The sequence below is a fragment of the Epinephelus lanceolatus genome, chromosome 8 (genome assembly GCF_041903045.1).
Source record: "Epinephelus lanceolatus isolate andai-2023 chromosome 8, ASM4190304v1, whole genome shotgun sequence".
Taxonomy (NCBI): Eukaryota; Metazoa; Chordata; class Actinopteri; order Perciformes; family Serranidae; genus Epinephelus; species Epinephelus lanceolatus.
The window spans coordinates 27400534-27421344 of NC_135741.1; the positions used below are offsets into that span (position 1 = coordinate 27400534).

At 42.6% G+C, this 20811-nt stretch overlaps 1 protein-coding gene across 7 annotated transcripts in view; it reads left to right on the forward strand.

Annotated features, from left to right (window-relative positions):
* casz1 (castor zinc finger 1) overlaps positions 1-10394 on the forward strand; it is a 190944-nt gene extending 180550 nt beyond the window's left edge. For 5 of the 7 annotated variants that reach the window (XM_078170113.1, XM_078170114.1, XM_033629374.2 and 2 more), the window contains 4 exons: positions 862-1010; positions 3059-3284; positions 4125-4487; positions 5257-10394. In XM_078170113.1, coding sequence (XP_078026239.1) covers positions 862-1010; positions 3059-3284; positions 4125-4487; positions 5257-6533 — 2015 coding nt within the window. In that variant the 3' untranslated portion in view covers positions 6534-10394. The remainder of the gene's footprint in view (positions 1-861; positions 1011-3058; positions 3285-4124; positions 4488-5256) is intronic. The other 2 variants (XM_033629375.2, XM_033629376.2) reach the window with 1 other exon arrangement.
* Positions 10395-20811: the final 10417 nt, after the last annotated feature.

Below are 20811 nucleotides of genomic sequence, written 5' to 3' on the forward strand. Positions count from 1 at the left end.
AGAATTGATGGGTTGCCAGTATCCATGGCAGCAACATTAAACTGAACACCGCTGATGATGTTACCTGGTTTGTGTCTCACAAAAGGCCCTCCATGTCACGGGGGTTACTGTTATTTGCTCAACTTTGCGTGTTTCAAACATTGTGTATGCAAAAGCTATTTGATGACACAGACGTGTTGTGCTCTTAAACCGGGTGCCATGGTTACTGGCATGCTAGCACCTGCCCAGCATGTTACTCTTTCAATTATTTCTGCCTGCTTTTATATAATGGTATTTGATTAACAGGCACAAAACGGAACATTCATTTAATTTGAAATCATAAAGCAATTAGAGCTAGACCGGTTAAAACACTAGAAAAGAACAGAAGAATATGAAGCAGACAGCAGCACAATGGAGAACAAAAGGAAAAATGACAATGGAGATACTTTGAAAAATGAATTTAATATGGTAATAATTGTATATTTACTTTGGTTTGCAGGGGTGTGTGCATTATTGGCCCACAGAAAATGAGAATTTATTTATGTAAATTCCTAATTGAATAAAGCATGTCAGTGTAATAAAAGAGCTCCACAGGTTTAGTGCACAGAAGCCTTGACTTGCTCAGCATGACACCGGAGTGATCTAATATTCCTCCTACATGTACACTCCCAAACACTTTGAATACGATCCCTCTTTTGTCGGAGCCATATCATGAAATTAAAAAAACCTAAAAATATTTCACTTTGTGTTTGATCTAATCACAACACCGTCACACTGATGATATTGCATTTAGCGCAGTAGCTGATCTCAGACGTCTCGCAATGAGCCGAAGATCAATTGATCTGCAAATGGAGACTTTGAAAACTGGTTTCTCTCTTACAGGTTGTAAATATAACCAAGTCAACAGCCACTTCCACTGCATCCGCGAGGGTTGCCAGTTCTCTTTCCTGCTCAAACACCAGATGACCTCACACGCACGCAAACACATGAGGCGGATGCTGGGGAAGAACTTTGATAGAGTCCCATCCCAGGTACAAACACACAAACTGTGACATATGACACATGCCAAAATGAAAAGGGTAATTATCTGGAAATATGGGCTGAACACCTTAGTGAAATAAAGCAGGTGTTGAGTAGTTTATTGAAACGAATTCCAACAACATTAAGTACCTCACACACCCTTTTACTGAGATGTTAAATGATGAACCCATTGTATGATAAGATCTAGTGTTTTTCATAGTTTTTTTTGTCTTCAAAGGAAGTTGTTGTTCTCACAAACACATACGGCTGTGGTGGTTTCTGCTGCACGAAGATGATAAAATTAAAAAAAAGAAAAGAAAAAAAAAAGGGGTTGTCCTCCAACAAGCACTGCTCTGTAAATGTGTTGATAGAAAGTGAAAAGAAAAAGACAATGAGCTTCTTAACTGGAGTGCTTCACTGCAAAACGTCTAACAGATAATCTCTCAGATTTCTACATGTTTGCTGGTGTCCAACGTCTACGTGACTTACGTACCTCGTTTGGTTGGTTTTGTCGTTTTTGTTTATTGTGCCTCCTGATCTATGAATCACATTCTGGAAAAAGAGAAACTAGTTCATTGGTTGTAAAAAGGAGAGTATCGCTCACATCCTGTCATACCAGTCAGTGACAAATCACTCATGACATTCTTTTGATGAAATTTTTCACTGTGGAGCGTACTTGATTTCCCGACCTACTGTAACCTCTGCGGTTTGTCCCGTCCCGTAAATAGATTTAAACATGTCGATTTTCTAGTTCAGTTTGTTTTTTTCATTTTGAAGCCTTCATATAATGACAGAAGTACGACGTTCATTCTTTCAGACTTTTGACATCTTCAGAAATACTTGGTCTGATGCCAGGAGCCAACACCTGCATTAATGACACATTACCTATGTTTGTTTTTAGATGTCCCTTTACACTAATGTTTTTGCCCTCTGAAAAAGACAATGTTCCTGTTCCTGTTTACATGGTAAATGAAAATGAATATTCCAGTAATATTTGCATACTCCAACTAACGTGTCCTGACATGTCATTTACGGTCAAAATATGCAAAACTGGAGTGGCTGTAACTTGTGCCAGTTTTTTTTTTTTTTTTTTTTTTAAGTTTCAACTGGTGGCCGACTTGTTCAACAATGTGAACACAGCCTTGTTGTTTCATACCTTTAACCACCTATGTGATATCGTTGGCGTTTCGATATTTGCACCTCCAAAAACCTGCTAATACCCAAGCCTTTCATAATGACAACACAGAGCTAACCGTAAACGGGCAAGAGGCCATGTGTCACAAACTGTAGTAAAAACTCCAACTAAGACACATATTCTGAATGTACTGAAGGCAGACGGATTCTTGTCACAGTATCGGCTCCTTCAAATTCATACATGTAAATATTTCAGACTCGTCAAATTTTTTTTGCGAGATATGGTGTCAGCTTCTGCATGGAACTACCTTATAGTACACACATTGGACAGCTACAGCCGCCCACCCCACAAAACTTCTCTTCAATGCATAACCAGTCCTCGTGTATAAGTTTACATTAATAAAGATAAAATTTTTATTTTATTGCATTGATTCGGCATCCCACATGTACGTGAGTAGGCTATGTAAACTCAACGTGATGATACAATATTTTCACTGTCCAACGATCTGTTGCTCTTTGAAGGGGATGTAGCAGACATCTCAGTTACATCCACAGCATTGCGCTGCATTTATGTGGTGTCAGAACAATATAAAAAAATGAGTTTCCGATTTCTGCTCTGCACAATAAAATACAACAAATCCTCTTTGTAGCATCTACGTTGTTTCCACATTCCAACTTAAAGCTCACGAACACACCAAAGTCAGAAAAACAACCATCTAAGGAGCATGTGAACGAACCATTGGCCTTGGCTGGCAGAGGTCTCAACTCAAGTCTGTGTAGATCCAATAATAATATAATAAAATATCCAAATGGAATAAGCTGTTTACATGACCCCTATCAAATTTGGGATATTTTCATATTCGGAATAATGGTGGAACATTAGTGTGCATGTAAACGTACCCAACTAAGGTTACTTGTTTTCCAGGTGATGCCGCTCGGTCAGAGGGCAGATGGATCCGGCATGATGCCCGGGCCTGTAGGGACCCATCATGGTGTTAACTCCGGCTTCTCCACCGGCCTCATGGATGAGACCGATGATTACATGGACTACATGGGAGTAGGGGGCAGCCCCTTGGGCCTCTCCTCCGAGTCCTCCAACCAGGACCGGAGCTGCACCAGCACGCCTGTAGGCCACGATGGCTCCCCAGCAGGTGAGAATATGTAAAGAATACCTGACGGGTGTCTAACGTGTCAGCATGTAGAGCTTTGATGTAGCTTAGACTAAAAGGTGAATACATTCAGCATCATACATCATGCTCCACTCAGTTCATCCACCTTACCCAGAAAACCAGCTACTTGTCATTTCATTCTTCAATCATGTGTTTCATGATTTAGTAGTTTGACTTACAATCAATAACATAATGACACATCAGTCATAATGTATGAGGTTGATGACAATGCTGTATTCTTATGCTCTGAGTCGTGGACAAGGTCTTTTGCAGTTTGCCTGGTCATCCTCATAAAACATCCATTTTGTACATCAGTGGTTTGAGTTATTGCACTGTATGTAGCTTATTACATTTTCCTTTGGCCAGAGATCATCCCTGTGGCTTTATGTCTACTTTAGCACTTTTAGTAGGTTGAATTGTGGGAGAAAGGAGAGGAAAGGAGAAACTGCCTCCTTTCCCTCAAACTTACTGAATAAATGGATTCTCCTCTGCTTTTTTTTTCTAAATCTGAGCCTGCCTGATTTTCACATTTCTCCATGTGTTGCCAATATTATCCACTACTCTCATCATTGTTGTTTTGGCTGGTGTTTGGGTTACTTGTCTTGAATGGGCCTCATTTTGTATCATTCTCTTATCTTTTATCTTTCCCTTTTTACCTCCCATCCCTCTGTGTGTGTGTGTGTGTGTGTGTGTGTGTGTGTGTGGTGTGTGTGTGCGTGCGTGCGTGTGTGTGCTTTGGCCCTTGTTTTTGTGTGCTCCCCTCTGTGTGTTTCTTCCCCTCTTGTCTGTCCTTCACCCTCTCCGGTCAACCTGTCTCTCCAGGACAAGGCTGCCCCGCCACCACTTCTGCTCCTACCACCCCTGCTGACACTAGCGCTACCCAAAACGCACCTCCTTCTTCCCCTCCTCCTCCACCGCCACCACCACCACCACCTCCTCCTCTCTCTGCTCCTCAGCCTGGCTTCCAGTCCCAGGCCCCATCCCTGTCTCCCGCTCTCCTCCGACCTCCTCTCTCCTCACTCCCATACCTCCTCTCTCCATCCTGTCTGTCATACTCTCTGCTCAGCGCCTCTCTGGGAGCCACTCGGAGTGTTGTCATGCCAACCAACACACCAGCTTTCAGCCCCATCATTGCCACTCCGTCTCCGGTTAAAAATGACGTCCCTATAGTGCAGGATGCTGCAGGTACTTATCCCCGGCGCAAACCAACACTGCAGCTGTCACTCTCAATTGAGTCCTGTGCAGTATTTAACTGTGTGATCCAGCATTTGTCTGCAGTATTGTTGTGAAAGACAGGGAAGTAAAAGGGGCTTTTCAGCATGCAACAAAGAAAACATATAGAAATGTGCATGCTTACTGAGTGGGTACAGCAACTGAGCAAATGTTTATAACACCTCACCTACACCTTTGCGCCTTTTCACTTTCAGTCTTACTGAGATTTAGAGTTAGAGCAGTAAATTTGGCACCTGTAGTGAAGCCTGGGCCTTGTTTAGTTTCCATTAACAAGGCTACATCAGCAGCCTCTTATTTTAATCACGCCTCAAGTTTTATCGAGGCCCACTGCTTCCTGTCTTGCAGAACAGGGATCACATCATTAGCAGTGACCCCAGGGTGTAGCAAAAGGTGGGTGCCCCTCATAAAACAACAAGGAGATAAGAGGGTCGGTTAAGACCCGCAGCTCCGCCTCTGTTTGGAGGCTGGAGACACCCTGTAAAAGTGTCATGTTCCAAAGTCAATCTATCATTTTCCCCCTCCTTTAATCATTCTGGGAATTAGGAATAAAAAAATTTGTGGCTCTCTGTGCTTACTCAGCTGTGAACCACTTCTGGCTGAGTAAGGTCGCACATTAGGGTTTCAACCAGGGCACCCTCGCAATGTAATTTGTTTGTAGTTTGTGGCTTTTACTTTGTGAACCAAGTGATTATTGTTTAATGGGCTTCCTTCCTTCTTGCAGGCAACACCATCTCCATTCCCACAGCCACTGGTGCAAAGAAGCGCTTCTGGATCATCGAAGACATGTCGCCATACGGCAAGCGCCGCAAGACCGCATCATCGCGCAAGATGCTAGATGAGGGGATGATGCTGGAGGGCTTCCGGCGCTATGACCTCTACGAGAACTGCAAGGACTCAGGCTGCCAGTTTTCTCTCAAAGTGACCCACTACCACTGCACACGCGAGAACTGCGGCTACAAGTTCTGCGGCCGCACCCACATGTACAAGCACGCGCAGCACCACGACCGCGTGGACAACCTGGTCCTGGACGACTTCAAGCGCTTCAAATCCTCACTCAGCTGCAACTTCACCGACTGCCAGTTTTCAGGCAACAGCACCCACTTCCACTGTCTACGCTGCGGCTTCCGCTGCACCGACAGCACCAAGGTGACGGCCCACCGCAAGCACCACGGCAAGCAAGATGTGATCAGCGCCGCCGGCTTCTGCCAGTTCAGCTCCAGTGTCGATTGTGAGGTTCACGACTGCAAATATAAGCTCAAGTGCTCGCACTTCCACTGCACCTTCCCAGAGTGTAAGCACACGGTGGTGGGCATGTCCCAGATGGACTCCCACAAGAGAAAGCACGAGAAGCAGGAGCGGGGCGAGCTGCCGTCTGTGTCGCCCAAACAGGAACAGGTGCACCACCTTGGAGGAAGTGTGTCTGCGGTCCCTCCAGCCTCCATGGGTCATTCTACTTCTTCACCTAGCGGCCTCCACGGGTTGTCACGCAGCATTAACAGCAGCGCGCCCTCCATGGTCTACCCAACAGGCGGCATCGGGTCCGAGTACAACCACCTGTACCCACCGTCCTCCATCAGCCTGGACGGCTCCCTCAACCTGGGCACCGACACCAGCAGCTCCCTGTTCTTCCTGAAGAACGCAGCCGGTCTGGGCCTCAGCGACTCACTGGACCTCAGCAAGAAAATGCACCACGAGGCGGCACGACACGCCCACAACCCCACGCCCCCGCTGGGTCTGCCGGCAGCCCAGGACGACACCACGGGAACATCCGGAGAGGCTGAAGATGACCTGTCACCAGAGGAGGAGGCGCACGCAGAGGAGGAGGAGGAAGAAGAAGAGGAGGAGGAAGAGGAGGAGGCAGAGGAGGAGCTCAACACTGACTCAAATGATGATTCGATGGCGGAGCCTGACGGCGAGAAGGACAATGGCGAGAGCTTTGATGCTTCCGTTAACCACACTGATACTTCCCGACTGGAAAATCAAGACGTTGACCCATAAAATAAAAAAAACTCCCAGTGACTGTAGGAACTGAAGAAATACTCTGTGTACTATGAACAAACAAAAATGAAAGTGGCCTCATTTATCATGTTAAGAGACTTCAGACGACAACAAAACAACAACAGCGTGGAGAAAAATGACGGCCCGAAATGATTTATTATGATGTTTACAAGATGACCAACATTATTAATTCAATTATGCATTAAAAAAATATGAACGGAGACACACAGAATTAGGCCCTGGTTTACACACGGGGCAGCAATGTAAAGCATTTTACTACACATCAGTCTTTTTGTGTGTGCGTGCATGTTTGACTTTAATTTATTTTCATTTTTTTTCACTTTTTTGTGTGTGGATAAAAAAATGGAAAAAAGAAAAAAAAAACGTCAGAAAAACAAAAACAAATCTCTCTATATAACTATATATGTAAGTGTGTGTGTGTGAACGATGATATACAAAAGGAAATTGCTGGCACAGGTGACATGAACTGCAGGGCCGTGGATACATAGTAAAAGGGACGTGAATCACTAAGGGGAAACAGGATGCGTTCAAACATTTGATCTTTTTTTCTGTATTAATATTATTATTAATTATTATTATTATTAATATGAGACACTGAGAGAACATGGAGTCACATTTTGCTTGTTCCCATCTCTCTCAGATGTTTTTCTTTGTTCTCAATGACATGTGGAGTTGACCAGTAAATACTTGGTCAGTGGGGGCGTCCAGCAGGCCGCTGCTCTCGACAGTTCTCTGACATTCTGCTAGAAATGTTCGACTAGCACCAAAACCAAGCTCAGCCCTTGTAATTTTACCCCACCCCCACCCCTGCGGAGGAATCAAGTTTGTGTGTGGATAGTGCACTTTTATATTAGCTGACCATGATGATTACGATAGATAACTCATAAGCATATTTAAAAATATTTTTGTTACCATTTGCATCTTTGCATTACAATGTCGTTTTGTTGTGTTGTTAGTCAGAAGCATATCGATCTGTAAGCAGGCGAGGTCGTGATTAACGGCCGGAGAGTCAGGATGTGGCGGGGGGTGGGAGGGGGATAGGGTTGGAGATGGGGGGGTGTCAGACTGACCAGAGGAAACGATGAGTCACTCAGATGCAGAGAGCGAGGAGAGGGGGGGACGACAGACAGAGAGGAAGCGTCAGGGAGTGTGTTTTATGTTGAAAATTTACAGACCGAAAATGTCTCAAAGGCATTTTGTTTCCATTCACTATGGCTGTGGTTGAGCTCCTGTTGTTTAACAGTTTTTATTTAATATTTATGTGACCTTCCAATGAGAAAATTTCTAGGGTGTTATTGCACTTTTTAGGTTCATTTTTACCGTCTGAAAAAAAAATCTGATATATATCTTTTAACAGGGAATTTTGCTTTAAAGATGTTGTTTTAGTTCACTTTTGCTTTAATGCACAAATAGATGTTAGTGTGACAAAGAACTGTTGTTCTGTGATTTATTTAAAGACTGGTTTTTATTTTTGCTTCTGTGATTCGACAGTTTGAGAAAAAAAAAAGGAAACGGGTGCGCCAGAAAAAAAAAAAAAGAAACGGCGCCCTGATGAGAAACACTAATACGGACTGTGATTTTAAATGAATTCTTAATAAGTTCATGGCAATGCTCACTTACTGTAGTGCTAAATTATAAATCTGTCAAAGCCACCCTCTGGTTTATATCGAGCGAATATGTACAACCGAGACGTGGACACACTGATCATGAATTATCTCCTGAGCTTGGCATTGGAAATAAACGATCATAATATAGGGAATAATAATGTGTGTAGATGATATTCCTCCAGATATTGTTTTGAGAAGAAGAAAAAAAAGGTTGTACAGTATTTTCCTCTGTAAAAAATAACTATATATGAACAAAATGCTCTTTGATGAACAGCTTCCTTTAAAAAGAAAACCGTTAAGAGGAGAAATGAATAATAAAAAGTTAAAAATTCAAATAGCCTCATCATAGTTTGCTTGTGTGCATTTTTTAATTACCCCAGATTTTTTTTTTTTTTTGAAAAAGTTGTTGATACTGTAGCATTGGCAGATTCCGTTATGATGTTTGCAGTATATATATTTTTTTCTTTTTCCAAACTATGTCAGAAGCTCAAACTAAAATACACTGATTTGAATTCATTCATCAATGTTTCTGTTTTATTTAACGACTCGTTTTATTCACTGTCATTTTCCATGTGTGTGCTTTTGTTTTTTTTGTTTGTTTTTTTCCCTCATTAATTGAAATTCTTGGTTTATATTTACTTTGCTGTGGGCATGCCTCGTTCACAGACTGAAATATCTCCTGGGACTCGGGAGGCGTCGCAGCGTTTGTTTTGTTTTCTCATCAGATAACTGTAGGGGCTGGGAGACATTGTGCACTTGAATTCAGTTTATGTGCGTGTGTGTGTGTGTGTGTGTGTGTGTGTGTGTGAGGGTGTAATATAGCAGGATTTGTAAAAAGTTGAAAATAAAGAAACTATAATTATTATAATGACACACATGTAGTGATTGATAATGTTTCAGCCTGAGGACATTTTGGGCCACGTGTGGAGGGGAAAGGTGCTGCTGGACCACAGCGGGGTAAAAGGTCACAGCAGCGATCTGTCTGTCTCTTTTTTGTATCTGTCAGTGACACTACTGAAGTGTGTGTGCGCGTGTGTGTGTGTGTCTCCCCCTGTGAGAGACAGATAGGCCAGGGCTGTAAGAACACAGACCTGTGGCTCCGTCCCAGCTGCTCAGAGCTTCGATTCATATTTCATGACCTTGTGCGCCTTTTCCCTGCTTTTGTTCCGCTTTTAATCCGACTGGGACACTTTTCTGCCGCAGAATTTGAAGAAAAGACACAAACAAAAACAAAACAAAAAAACATCTGCATTCATGCAGGTAGAGAAATCAACAATATTTGTTGTTGGGGTCGCCCGTTGTTCATGCTTGACATTCTGGTGCGAGAACAGAGATCAGAGCTGAGGACCATTAGGGAGATTTAGAGGCCTGCTACTGCTAACAAGATGGCTCTCTGTGTCTTGTTCAGTGTTAACAGGGCACATTTATTTTTTTAGGTTTTTTTTTTTTTTTGCCTTGAGCCATGTGCTGGATTCTCCTCCCACTCCCTCATGTCACCCAGTGGCCAGTGTGCTGGTTCTCTCTGTCCCTTCGTCTACAGCTGTTCCTGTCCTTCCTCCTTCTCTTCCTTGTGATGTTTTTTTTGTTTTGTTTTTTTTTTTAAGGAAAAAAAAAAGGAGAAAAAAAATTCGGGTAAAGGCATCACCATCTGTCAGCCAGCTGGCATCCTGTATATAATCTACCAGAAAAAAAAAAGAATAAACATGAAAATTATATTACACAAAAACCAGACGGAAACGACCTCCAAATCCTGCATAGGCTGCTGCCGAAACGACAGATCATTTTACTGTTTTAATTAACAGAGTAAAAAGGATGGTATAAAAAAGTGGTGGGGAAATAAACGGAGATGTATTTCCACTGCTGGGAGAAATGTAATACGAAAGCCTCGTGCTTACTGCAGCGCAGTGGATCAACACAGCAACATTTTAGACTTTGTAAAATATATTGCACTTTTGGACTAAAAGCCATCTCCCGTTTGCGTTCAATTTGGCGAGACTCACGAGACATTTTATATGAAAAGTAGACAATGAAGCAATTTTTTAAAAAAAAGTCTCTACTTGAATTTGTTTCCCTCAGCGCTACTATTCATTCTTGTCGTACTGCTTATTTCCACTTGGATACAGTGCTGTTCATCTTCATTGTGCTATATTTATGTTTTCTTCTGTTTCTGCATGTCTTATGCAAAGATTGAGCTTTTCACTCAGTGAAATAAAAAACATACTGAACGACTTTAGGCCTGTTCTCAGTGTCGATGTCTTTTTGAATGTCAACGAAGAGCACGACACATCCTTCAACATGCTTTCTACCTTTTTACAAAACACAACACCAGGTCGTTTATATTAGAAGAGCCAACAGTGTGTGCGTGGCGGCCATCGCTGACATGCAGTGGGTTGATGTGCCAGGAACAGGTTGAGTGAGAGAGTGAGCAGCGTGGAGAGGCGACAGTCGGGGCTGGGAACACACACACGACAGGTGTGCACTGCATATGTGGTCACATGATGCCTATAAGGCAGATTAGGGCCCAAACAGATGAAGCGCTGCTTAATGGCAGCTTTTATTAAGTTCACAAAGCATGGAGGGAGGGGGTGAACAGAGGAAAAGCAGGTGGCTGGGCCTGTGCACTCTTAGATGAAGACAGATATTGTACAGTGGAGTCTGAAGAGGGGTAGCCACTGTGGAAGGATTTATGAAGATTTGCCCGCCCTGGACTCACCGCCCGCCTGTTCCCCGAGTCCTGCGGTAATGTAGCCAGAGAGGGAGAGCTGGAAAAGCTCAGAGAGAAAAATGTGCCAGCCAAGAAGCCAGAGAGTGAGATCATATAAGATGAGATGAAACTATAATAATACCTGCGAGGACGCTCCGTCACTGCTGCAACAAAAAGTAAAAGGACGCAAAGAAATAAAGACAGAGTTAATATTATTTACACACAACCAAGGATGAAATGCTGCAACGTTTTAGGTTTAGATGGAAATATAAAAACAGATTACATTTAAAAATAATATATATAATATATAATATAACATGAATGGAAAAGTAAGTACACATTTCTAAAATATCTACATAATAATAACAAATAAGAGAAATATCTGATGTTTGATGTAAACTATAAAATAACAGCAAAAAAAATGTATATACACAATACTGGGTTTAGAGCAGCTGTTAAGAAATAAAGACATACATTGTCTAAATAAAATGTGCCAGTGTGTGTGTGTGTGTATATATATATGTATATATATATATATATATGTATATATATATATATATATATATGTACATATATATATATATATATATATATTCCATATCATTTCTCCAGAGCTATAGGTGCTACATGACGCCAACAGGAAAAGGCGCTAATGTGTGTAATCACGTCATTATCACTATATCATGAACATATACAAGCGTACAGGTGTCACATCTGCAGAAAAATTAACAAAACAGCTCCAGATCATTACAGTGGAAGCACACCTGCTCCGATTGGCTGAGCCCGTTCGAACTGTATGTACCTTACAGTGTGAGGGCTGCCAACACGGCAGAGCACCTGCAGCGCTGTTTGTGTTAAGGCCTGAGACAGAGATACCTCAGAGAGATGTGATGTCTACAATACAGTTCAGTTCAGTCCACACGCTCCACAAAAGCAGCCTGCAGGCTCACAGCATTCAAACAGATTGTTCACAGGTTGTTAATCTGCCTGTCCGCCCTTCAGACGGGTTGATGCTGTCAGACTCGCGTGATTTTAGCTTTTCTTTTTTCCTTCAGAGGGTAAATTGTTCCTGAAGCAGAAATGATTTTACTAATAACTGGGCGGAGTCAGACCTGACTATTAAATGTGAATTTAATTAAAAGAATTTAGAAACCACTTTCATGGTGTTTTGATAACAGTAGTTGTTTTCAGTAAAATAATTCTGATAAACCGACTGCACCTACCTGCTCTGCACCAAATAGCACACAGACAAAGTCAGTGACTGGCTGGTGACCATACTGGAGCATTAGCAGCTAAAGAACCAGATATTTCCTACAGGAGTTGGTGGAGACCAAAACAGAGCAAAAAAGAGAGTGCATATTAAACTTTACAGTCATCAGGTCGACAGAAATAAAACTGAAAATCAATGCTAATGTTGCTCTGTGTCCACAGGATGTGTAATGGGCTGTACAAATGCCGCATTTTTGCACCCTCAAATTCATTGTTTTCAATGTAGATGCGTGGCAGGCGCGGCTGAATGCCAGAGCAAAGCTGTTGCAGCTTGCACGTGTTCTTGAGCGCCTATTTTTCAGGGGGAGTTTAACTTTTGGAACACAGCAGCGTCATGTGATGAAGACCAACCAATCACGGCCGACAACCTTAGATCCAACCTGCCGTCAAGAGTAGCACCCAGGGCCCAATCTTGCATTTTCTAGGCAGTTAAAGATGCGGCATGTGTACGGCCTCTTAAAAAACACAACTGACAAGCTCACCACTTAAACTTAAACAAGTGATAATATGTCAGTGTTCTGTTGATACATTCTTTCACTGCCCCCGAGTGGGCAAAAAAATTGTTTCATGCAGATTTAAGATCAGGTTGAGATGTTTTCATCATGGATGTATAAAGAGAACTGGCTACAGCACTGAAAGCGGGACTCTGTTCATTCCTATTAAAGTTACTTGGTAGCGCATGAAGCCAAAAATGTATGAAATTACCCAGGTGACCGTTGCTGCTTCTCCATTGTGTTGCCCAAGCACAGGCGCATTTGAGACTTCTGCCGACTGACCTGGTTTCTTATGGTTTAGCTCTCTGCTATCTTGAATGGAGATAAATTGATTTAATTGTCCGTGTTTTAGACTTTTCAAATGTTATCAGACCAAAGAGATCAAATTCTAATAGTGACCACCAGTAAACAGCTGTCTGTTTCACTACGTAAGACAAAGGGAAAAAGTCTTTTTGACGGTGACGTGAAGGTGTAATTCCACTGTCTGGCCACTACAAAAAATTATCTTCAAAACCCACCACACCTTCTGGGCTCTGGATGAAACCAATGACTGTATAATAAAGATGGATGACAAAACAGCATGGCTATTGAAAGGAGGCTGGGGCACGCTCTTTGACCCCATGGATGCTACGGGCTACAATGCTAGAGGGCTACAGCAGATGGTGCTAGACATAAAAGGACAGTGTCTGCTCAAGTGCTCTTTGCCGGTGCTCTTTTAGCTACCATGAGTGCGTTAAGCCTGACAGAGTTTTTTAGATACGTTTTTAGATGGCGACAGATATACAGTACGTTTTTATATTGAAAGCATTTGTTTTTGGTCTTTTAATAAGCATCGTTTCAGTAATCACATAAGTGTTAATCTCACCCATATCTTTCTAAATATATTTCGGACTGTGGACGCATCAGTGAAACAAATCAATCATCCTCATGTTCTATGTTAGTGCGCCAGCTATTGAGCCTTTCAGAAAGTGTAGACCAGATTTTACTGCTCATGTTGTACCCCGATGATATGATGCTGTTACTTCTCCTCTTTTTAACCTCCTTGATGACAGCTCCCCACAAATGAAGTTTAAACATCTTGATTGCCTCCTGGTGGCTGGCTGCAGTACAGGTCATTAAACCCCGCCCCCTCCATATTAGCAGAAGGGACTTGGGCCAAACTTAAAAAAAATCACACATAAAGTGCACGTGAAATTTTTCCCAAAGAAGGTTTTCTGTCATTTGTTTTTGTTTTGTTTTAATGTTCAAGGTTTAATTTTTCTGATAAGTTTTGTTTTAATCAGTTATTTGATGCTATAAAAACTGACCGACATTGATTGATTGGCAGTGAGGTGGGAACGGTGTAAGGGAGGAAACTTAATACCTTGGCTCCACTTCCCGATCCCTACTTCGCAGGCTCTGGCTCCAAATGATGTCACCAGTGCAAGATGGCAGTGCCTGCATCTGTGATATTTTTGCTTCACTTTTGTACAGTAGGACCATGGATGTATTATTAGATTTGGATACTGGACACCCAGATGGTGCCTATTCAGTACAATGAGAACTGCTCACCTGGCGCTTATCCCCAAAACAGTTTCTAGTTTCATAGTTTAACTCTAGGGTATGCAGCGGCTGAATGTGCACAGTAGAGTTTCTACTGTTGGCCCCGCCTGTGACTTCATGCCTGTCTTAATAACAGTGGTCTACAGGCCCTGATACACCAAGTCAACGGTCCACCATTGATCATCTGTCGCCCTATGGTGTGTTTCGCACTGTTGGCCCTCGTCAGCCCTTGTCGGCCCTTGTCTGCTATTTTTCATCCAATTCAGCATGTCAAATCGGAGATGGGAAAGGTAGGTGAGAGAAATCACTGTGACTGGGAGTTCAGCTTAGTGCACGAGAAGAGAAACAGAAGTGAGGAAAGCAAAAAACGGCTAAACTCAAGAGGGTGTGTAATCGAAACAAATTTGTTATATTAGATACAATTATTTTTTCAGCCATGGAGCTCTTCAGCAGAAACAATTCGCCGGGACACAGGCGGTGTGAGGCAAGCAACAGTTAGCTTCCATCGCCGCTAGGTGGTTGATGACGGTTTGGTGTGTCTGGGCCGCAGGGGAAGTTTTTTGCTGCAATACCGCATGTGGCCACTGGGAGAAATTGGAAGAGAGGCTGAGCACCATTTCTATGGGCTTGGTGGGATAGGTCATCCTTCTTTACATAAAGTTATTGTGTGAAAACCTCTGTGAGAAGACTCAAGCAGTTACAGACCTGTGAGAGGCTAATGTCAAGTCAGAGTAACTGTAATCACCAGTGTTTGACTTTTAAAATCCAGACAAATATCTAAAAATCTACAAATATCGAAAGCCATTTGTAGCCATGAAAGAAGACAATGGTTCAAATGTTGTTGAAAAGACGCCTCATATTTCAACACATCTTCAACCTGACAGCAAAGAAGGTCTCAACAATCAGCACAGCTTCAAGATGGACACCCAAGATCAGTGTCACCAGTTCAGTACCTGACCAAATATCTCCCCCTCTGTTCTTGAGATATGACATTAACCTTTTGGAAATAAGATGTCATCACTTCATCATTTTATTCTATTTGTATGAAATAATTAGCATATGAATTTTCGAATTCCGAAATAAACAAAAAACATGTTTTGTGAGGTCAAAGTGACATTGACCTTTGACCATCAAATTCTAATCCTGGCAATCCAAATGGACGTTTGTGCCAAATTTGAGGAAATTCCCTCAAGGTGTCCATGAGATATCACATTCATGAGAATGAGACGAATGCAAGGTCACAGTGACCTTTGACCTCTTACTAACAAAATCGAATGGGTTCAGTGTTGAGTCCAAGTGGACATTTGTGCCAAATTAGAGGAAATTCCCTCAAAATTGTTCTTGAGATATCACGTTCATGAGAATGAGATGGATGCAAGGTCACAGTGACCTTTGACCTCTTACTAACAAAATCTAATGGGTTCAATATTGAGTCCAAGTGGACATTTGTGCCAAATTAGAGGAAATTCCCTCAAAGTGTTCTTGAGATGTCACGTTCATTGGAATGAGACAGATGTAAGGTCTCAATGACCTTTGACCTTTAACAAAATCCAATGGGTTCATTGTTGAGTCCAAGTGGACGTTTGTGCCAAATTTCAAGAAATTCCCTCAGGGCTGCGTTCAAGAGAATAGAGCAGAAAGATAGTTCAACGTACATAGGTATGGATGGACAACCTGAAACATAATGCCTCTGGCCACGTCTGATGTTGACATGGAGACATAACACAAACTGCAGTACAGACGATGAGTTTGAGGAACATGAACATGAACATTTTTTAACTGTAAATGTCCCGCTCAGTACACAATATGAATCTTTAAAAAACAAATTTGACCTTTGACCACCAAAATCGAACTGCTTCATCGTTAAGTTCAAGTGGACGTTTGTGCCAAATTCCCACTCAGTACGTACTGTGAATCTTTAAAAAACAAATTAAAGGGATAAAACAAAACTGTTCAGCTCAGCTCGGCACAAACACAAGCAGAGAAGCATTTTGCATGAAATGAACGACCTGCCGTCTCCCGTATCTTTGTCATCAGACACAGTCCAGCTTGTTGTTGATAGGCCCCGCAGGAACACACTATATCACGTATCATGTGTATACGACATGGCCGCGCCGTTCATTTTACGGCTTCATTGGCCCATTTATAGTTCACATTTTTGGATGAGATGGTTCCCCTTGTCTCTTTAAGCGCTCTGCCCCAGTTAGACCTCTCTTTAAATCCGCTGCCCTTTGCAATAGATGTTCATTTATCTATTTTTGCATGTGTATGGGCTTATTTTGGAAAGACCTCAGTCACACAGCAGAAAAGGGGGCTGTGTGAAAAAAGCTGCTTTGCCATTGGTAGCAGCTGTTGCTGCTGAGACACCTCTGAGGAAATGGAGAATTGGACACACACTCATCCAATTTACCATTAACAAGACCTTATTGGATGCAGGGCCATAGGAACATGCGGCTTTGCCTTATGTGGCTCTGTTTGGATGTGCTGCTGTTTAACGTGTGTGACTGGGCTCTGAGATACTTTTGGCATCTTTGTTTGGGGATCAAAGCATAGTGTACACATTAATGTCAGGTCTGTTAGCGTCAGGCAGTGTGTCATGTATTGTCACATACGGTTACTAAATATATATGTGTGTGTGTGTGTATAAAAATAAAAACAGAGCAATTCTCAGAATAAGGATTTATATTCAGCAACAACACAGAAAATGTTGCCATTTAAGAGTAAAACAGAGCGGAAAAAGACACATGCATAACGGTGACCAAAATAACAAGTATTTCCATGTCTACGGAAGAATCGATGTAAAAACCATCCGTAGGAAAGTCTGAGCTGTAACATGAGATAGTTTCAAACATCAAACACCAAAGCTGGTCTACAAAGATCTGCAAAAACGAGAGATTTCCATCCGTTTTATATTTTCCACATTTAAAATCAAACCACACCAAGAGAACTAGGTTGTTGTTAAGCAACATAGCAACCGCTGGTCAGACGAGTATTGACTTCATCCTCCTCCAAATATACAAATATATAATTATCCTTTAAAGATCCCATGAAGGCACGCGTCTATGTCTGTATGTGCTCAGCAGGTTTTGAATCAGATATTTTTCTCTTGTGTAACACCTGTGTGTTTTGTTTCTGGCTGGGTAACATTTTTTTTATTATCCTTTTTCCATAAACACAACTCGCATTCTTTAGAGAGTGGTGTATCTCGAAATCTTTGTCTTTCAACACATTTTTCTTCAGTTGGGACATAAAGATAACAAAAGCATTCTTCTCACAGTTTTGCTGGAACATTCAGTTAGTAAAAACAAACACCAGCCGTGTGGTTATTAACTTCAAAAACCAGAAAAACTGGATTCAACTCTGGCCAGTTCACACAGAAAATGAGTCGGGCAAAGCGTCCGGAAACTGCTGATCAGATCGTCATGGTAATGACCCACATTGTCTTTTTTTTTTGTCTTTGATAAAACGTCATTCTTTTTTGTTTTCATCTCTGCGGAGAGGTCACGGTTTGTCAGGAGGCAGGAATTCTTGCTCAAGAGCAAGGGCATAGGTGCGGTTGCAACATTGAGGGGGTTTAAGGGTCCTCTGCCAGAAAACTCTGAGCATCAAACACTTCATTTCCTGCATTTTGGTTAATTTTTATGCATAAATTGGTGCCTTTTCTGCACCAATTTATGCTGTAGATGAATTTAATTTGTAAAAATTAAACTCCTCCACTGCTCCACCCCCCGCCCCACTCGCCTCGTCTGTGCAGCCGAGCACCGCCGCATCTCCACGGACTGTTACATCCAGACGGTCCCGGTGTTTCTTCCGCAGGCTCCACTTCACTCAGCTGGCTGATATACCCGCTGCTTCTTCCCACATTAACCTGAATAACAAACCAGGGCTCGGTGCTCCAGTTGGATCCAAACAGAGAGCCGGGGCTAACGTTAGCTAGGAAGCTAGCGGAGGCTAACTGGCTGTGTTAGCAGCTGAGTGAAGTGGAGCCTGAGGAGGAAGCACCGGTTAGCCCCAGTTTCACTACAGGCAGATTCACTCGCCACAGGGGCGAGGAAATAAAACCTAAACAGCCAACTTAGTTTAGCAGTTAGCGATGTCTTTCACTCACTCTCAGTCTCTGCTGTGTTTAGCTATTTCCCTGCTTTCCTGTTAGCGTTAGCACTACTCGGCTGCCACGCTGACGTCCCTACTCTCCCACCAGGCTCACAGAGAAGAGTAGGGACATTAGCGTTAGCTCCCGGAGTTAGCACTAGAGCTACTACGGCTACTGGAGTAGCTTACAGCTATGGAGCGCTTCTACCAGCTCTTCTAGTCACTGAGCCTCGCCTCCATCTCAGCAAATATATTACATTTATTACAGGTACCATCATCATTGAAGTAGGCAGGGAAATAGCTAAACACAGCCGCCAGGCTGCCCGCCGGGCTACATTTTACAATGCTAATTGCAAATGTTAACTGGGCTGCCGGGCTACTCACCTAACACAACCGTTAACGCCTGACCCATTGCTGGGACAGAGCTGCTAATAACTCAAGCTCCTGACATTAACCCATGCTACGATTCTAACATTAAATTTAATTGAATCGACATAGCGACATGTGCCTAACGTTACTGTAACACTAATTAAAACAGACATTTGACTCCGCCATTTCACTTTGAAAATACGCGCTGCTATTGCTCACTCGCTGTAGCCTTTTATAGGGAGGGAGGGCCAAGGGCTCCGAAACAGCTGGGGGTTTCACATAAACGTACATGAACGTGCAGCCGGACCGGCTTGTAAACAATGGGCTGGAGTTCAACACAGAGAGAGGGTGTGTGAGGTCATGTTATACTCTAGATGAAATTACACCTCTAGTTCTTCACATAGTAATTTTTTAATTCCTTCAATCTAGAAATGGTGAATTTCGCTTATTGCTCCTTTAACACCTGCTGCTTTTTAAATACTGATGAATGTTTAATTCTAAATGAAAAAAAAGTTTCATGTCTTCGACCACAAGTAAAAATGTGGCCGTCATGTTCAAAATGAAACCAGTGCTGACCTGGGAACAAACACAGTGTCTGTATTTCTCTGAGCTGTGTTTAAAGTGAACACATTTTAAAAAAGAGGGCGGGTGGGGGTGAGGCGGGGGTGTAACGTTACACGGGAGATGTTATTTGGTAAACATGCAGTTGTCATCTTACAAACACAAACAGAATCCAGTGGAAAGATTAGCGTTGAGGCCCTTTAAACAGCTTGTGAAAAATGAGCCTCCTGTCAGGCCTGTTACATAAATGTTTACCAAGAAATACCAAACATTGTGTTCTATTTGTTTTACTTTGCCTCAAGTTTGCCCATTGCCACAGATTAGTCATCCCCAGAGTTAAACACGACTATGCCAGCAGAACAAACAACTAGTAGCAGACAGCAACCAGAAACAAGTGCATAAAACCGTTGATCCGGGCTGGCTCGTCGCCACGCGGCCATTACCCTTTAAGTAGTTTGCTTCAGAATTGGACCAGAGGTCTCCAGAGTCGAGTGGGAGTGTTTCATCACTTTATAAGTCTTATCCAAAAGGGGAGAGCTTGGAGCAAAAAAAAAAAAAAAAAGGGAAATCTGATGGCCTGGCGCTCACTCAGAGGCCGGAGTAATTCTCATTCCACTTCAATTGCCACAGCGCTGCACCGCTAACTGGCAAGTGAGGCCCGCTGCTGCTGCTTTCTTGGCAAACGGAGAATTCTTAAGTGCTAAGCTGTAAATTTGCTTAATTTGACGTGAGTCCGAGGGGAATGGGATCATTTTCTTTCAGGGAAAAAGCCTGGCATATTGGCTGACAATAAGCTGGAACGGTCCAACATGGTGTTTCTGCTCTGCGATGATGGCTGGAACACACAACGGACAGCGTTTGACAGAGCTGTAAAACCGTTTGACTCTGGCACCGCCGCTGTGTGACTCATTCTTATGTTAATACTGTGAAAGCCTTTCAACTGTAATTTCTGTGGAGGGAAATGATGATTTTCTCCTGAAGCGGGTTAAAGTGGTTTGTCTGTTTGTATGTACAGAGAAGTTGGTAATTACTGAACGTAAGGAAAATTAACTCATTCACACACACACACACACACACACACACACACACACACACACACACACCTCTGTTAAAAATCTGCCTTGATAAATGCCTCATACTCTAGACCACCATGCATACTGAGTCTCATTTACATGACGAAACAAAATTCATGGTCACCATATGCAGGTCACATCTTTGAAAAAGATTAAGTTTTAGTCAGAGACGTGAAAGCAAAACTGAAAATAGCTTTTTTTTGAGGTTATGATTTAAATTTGTTTTTTGGTCTTTTTGTCAGCAGTATTATGAAAAAACTACAGGCCCGATTTTCCTGAAACTTTGTGAAAGGGTGCAACATAGGCTACAGAAGAACCCATTAAATTTTGGAGTGGATCTGAATCATGGGGTGGATTCACAAATTTTATTCTACAGTTGTTTCCATTGTGAAACAGGACACTTAACCTTGGTGGAGGTCAGTGCTCTTCGAGTGCCCTTCTAGTTTAATACATGGGTTCAGGTCTTCAGAGAGCCAAACCGGTCTTACTCCCACCTCATCAAATACTGACACTTGGTCAGCGGCCCTCAGCCAGATACCAACGCAC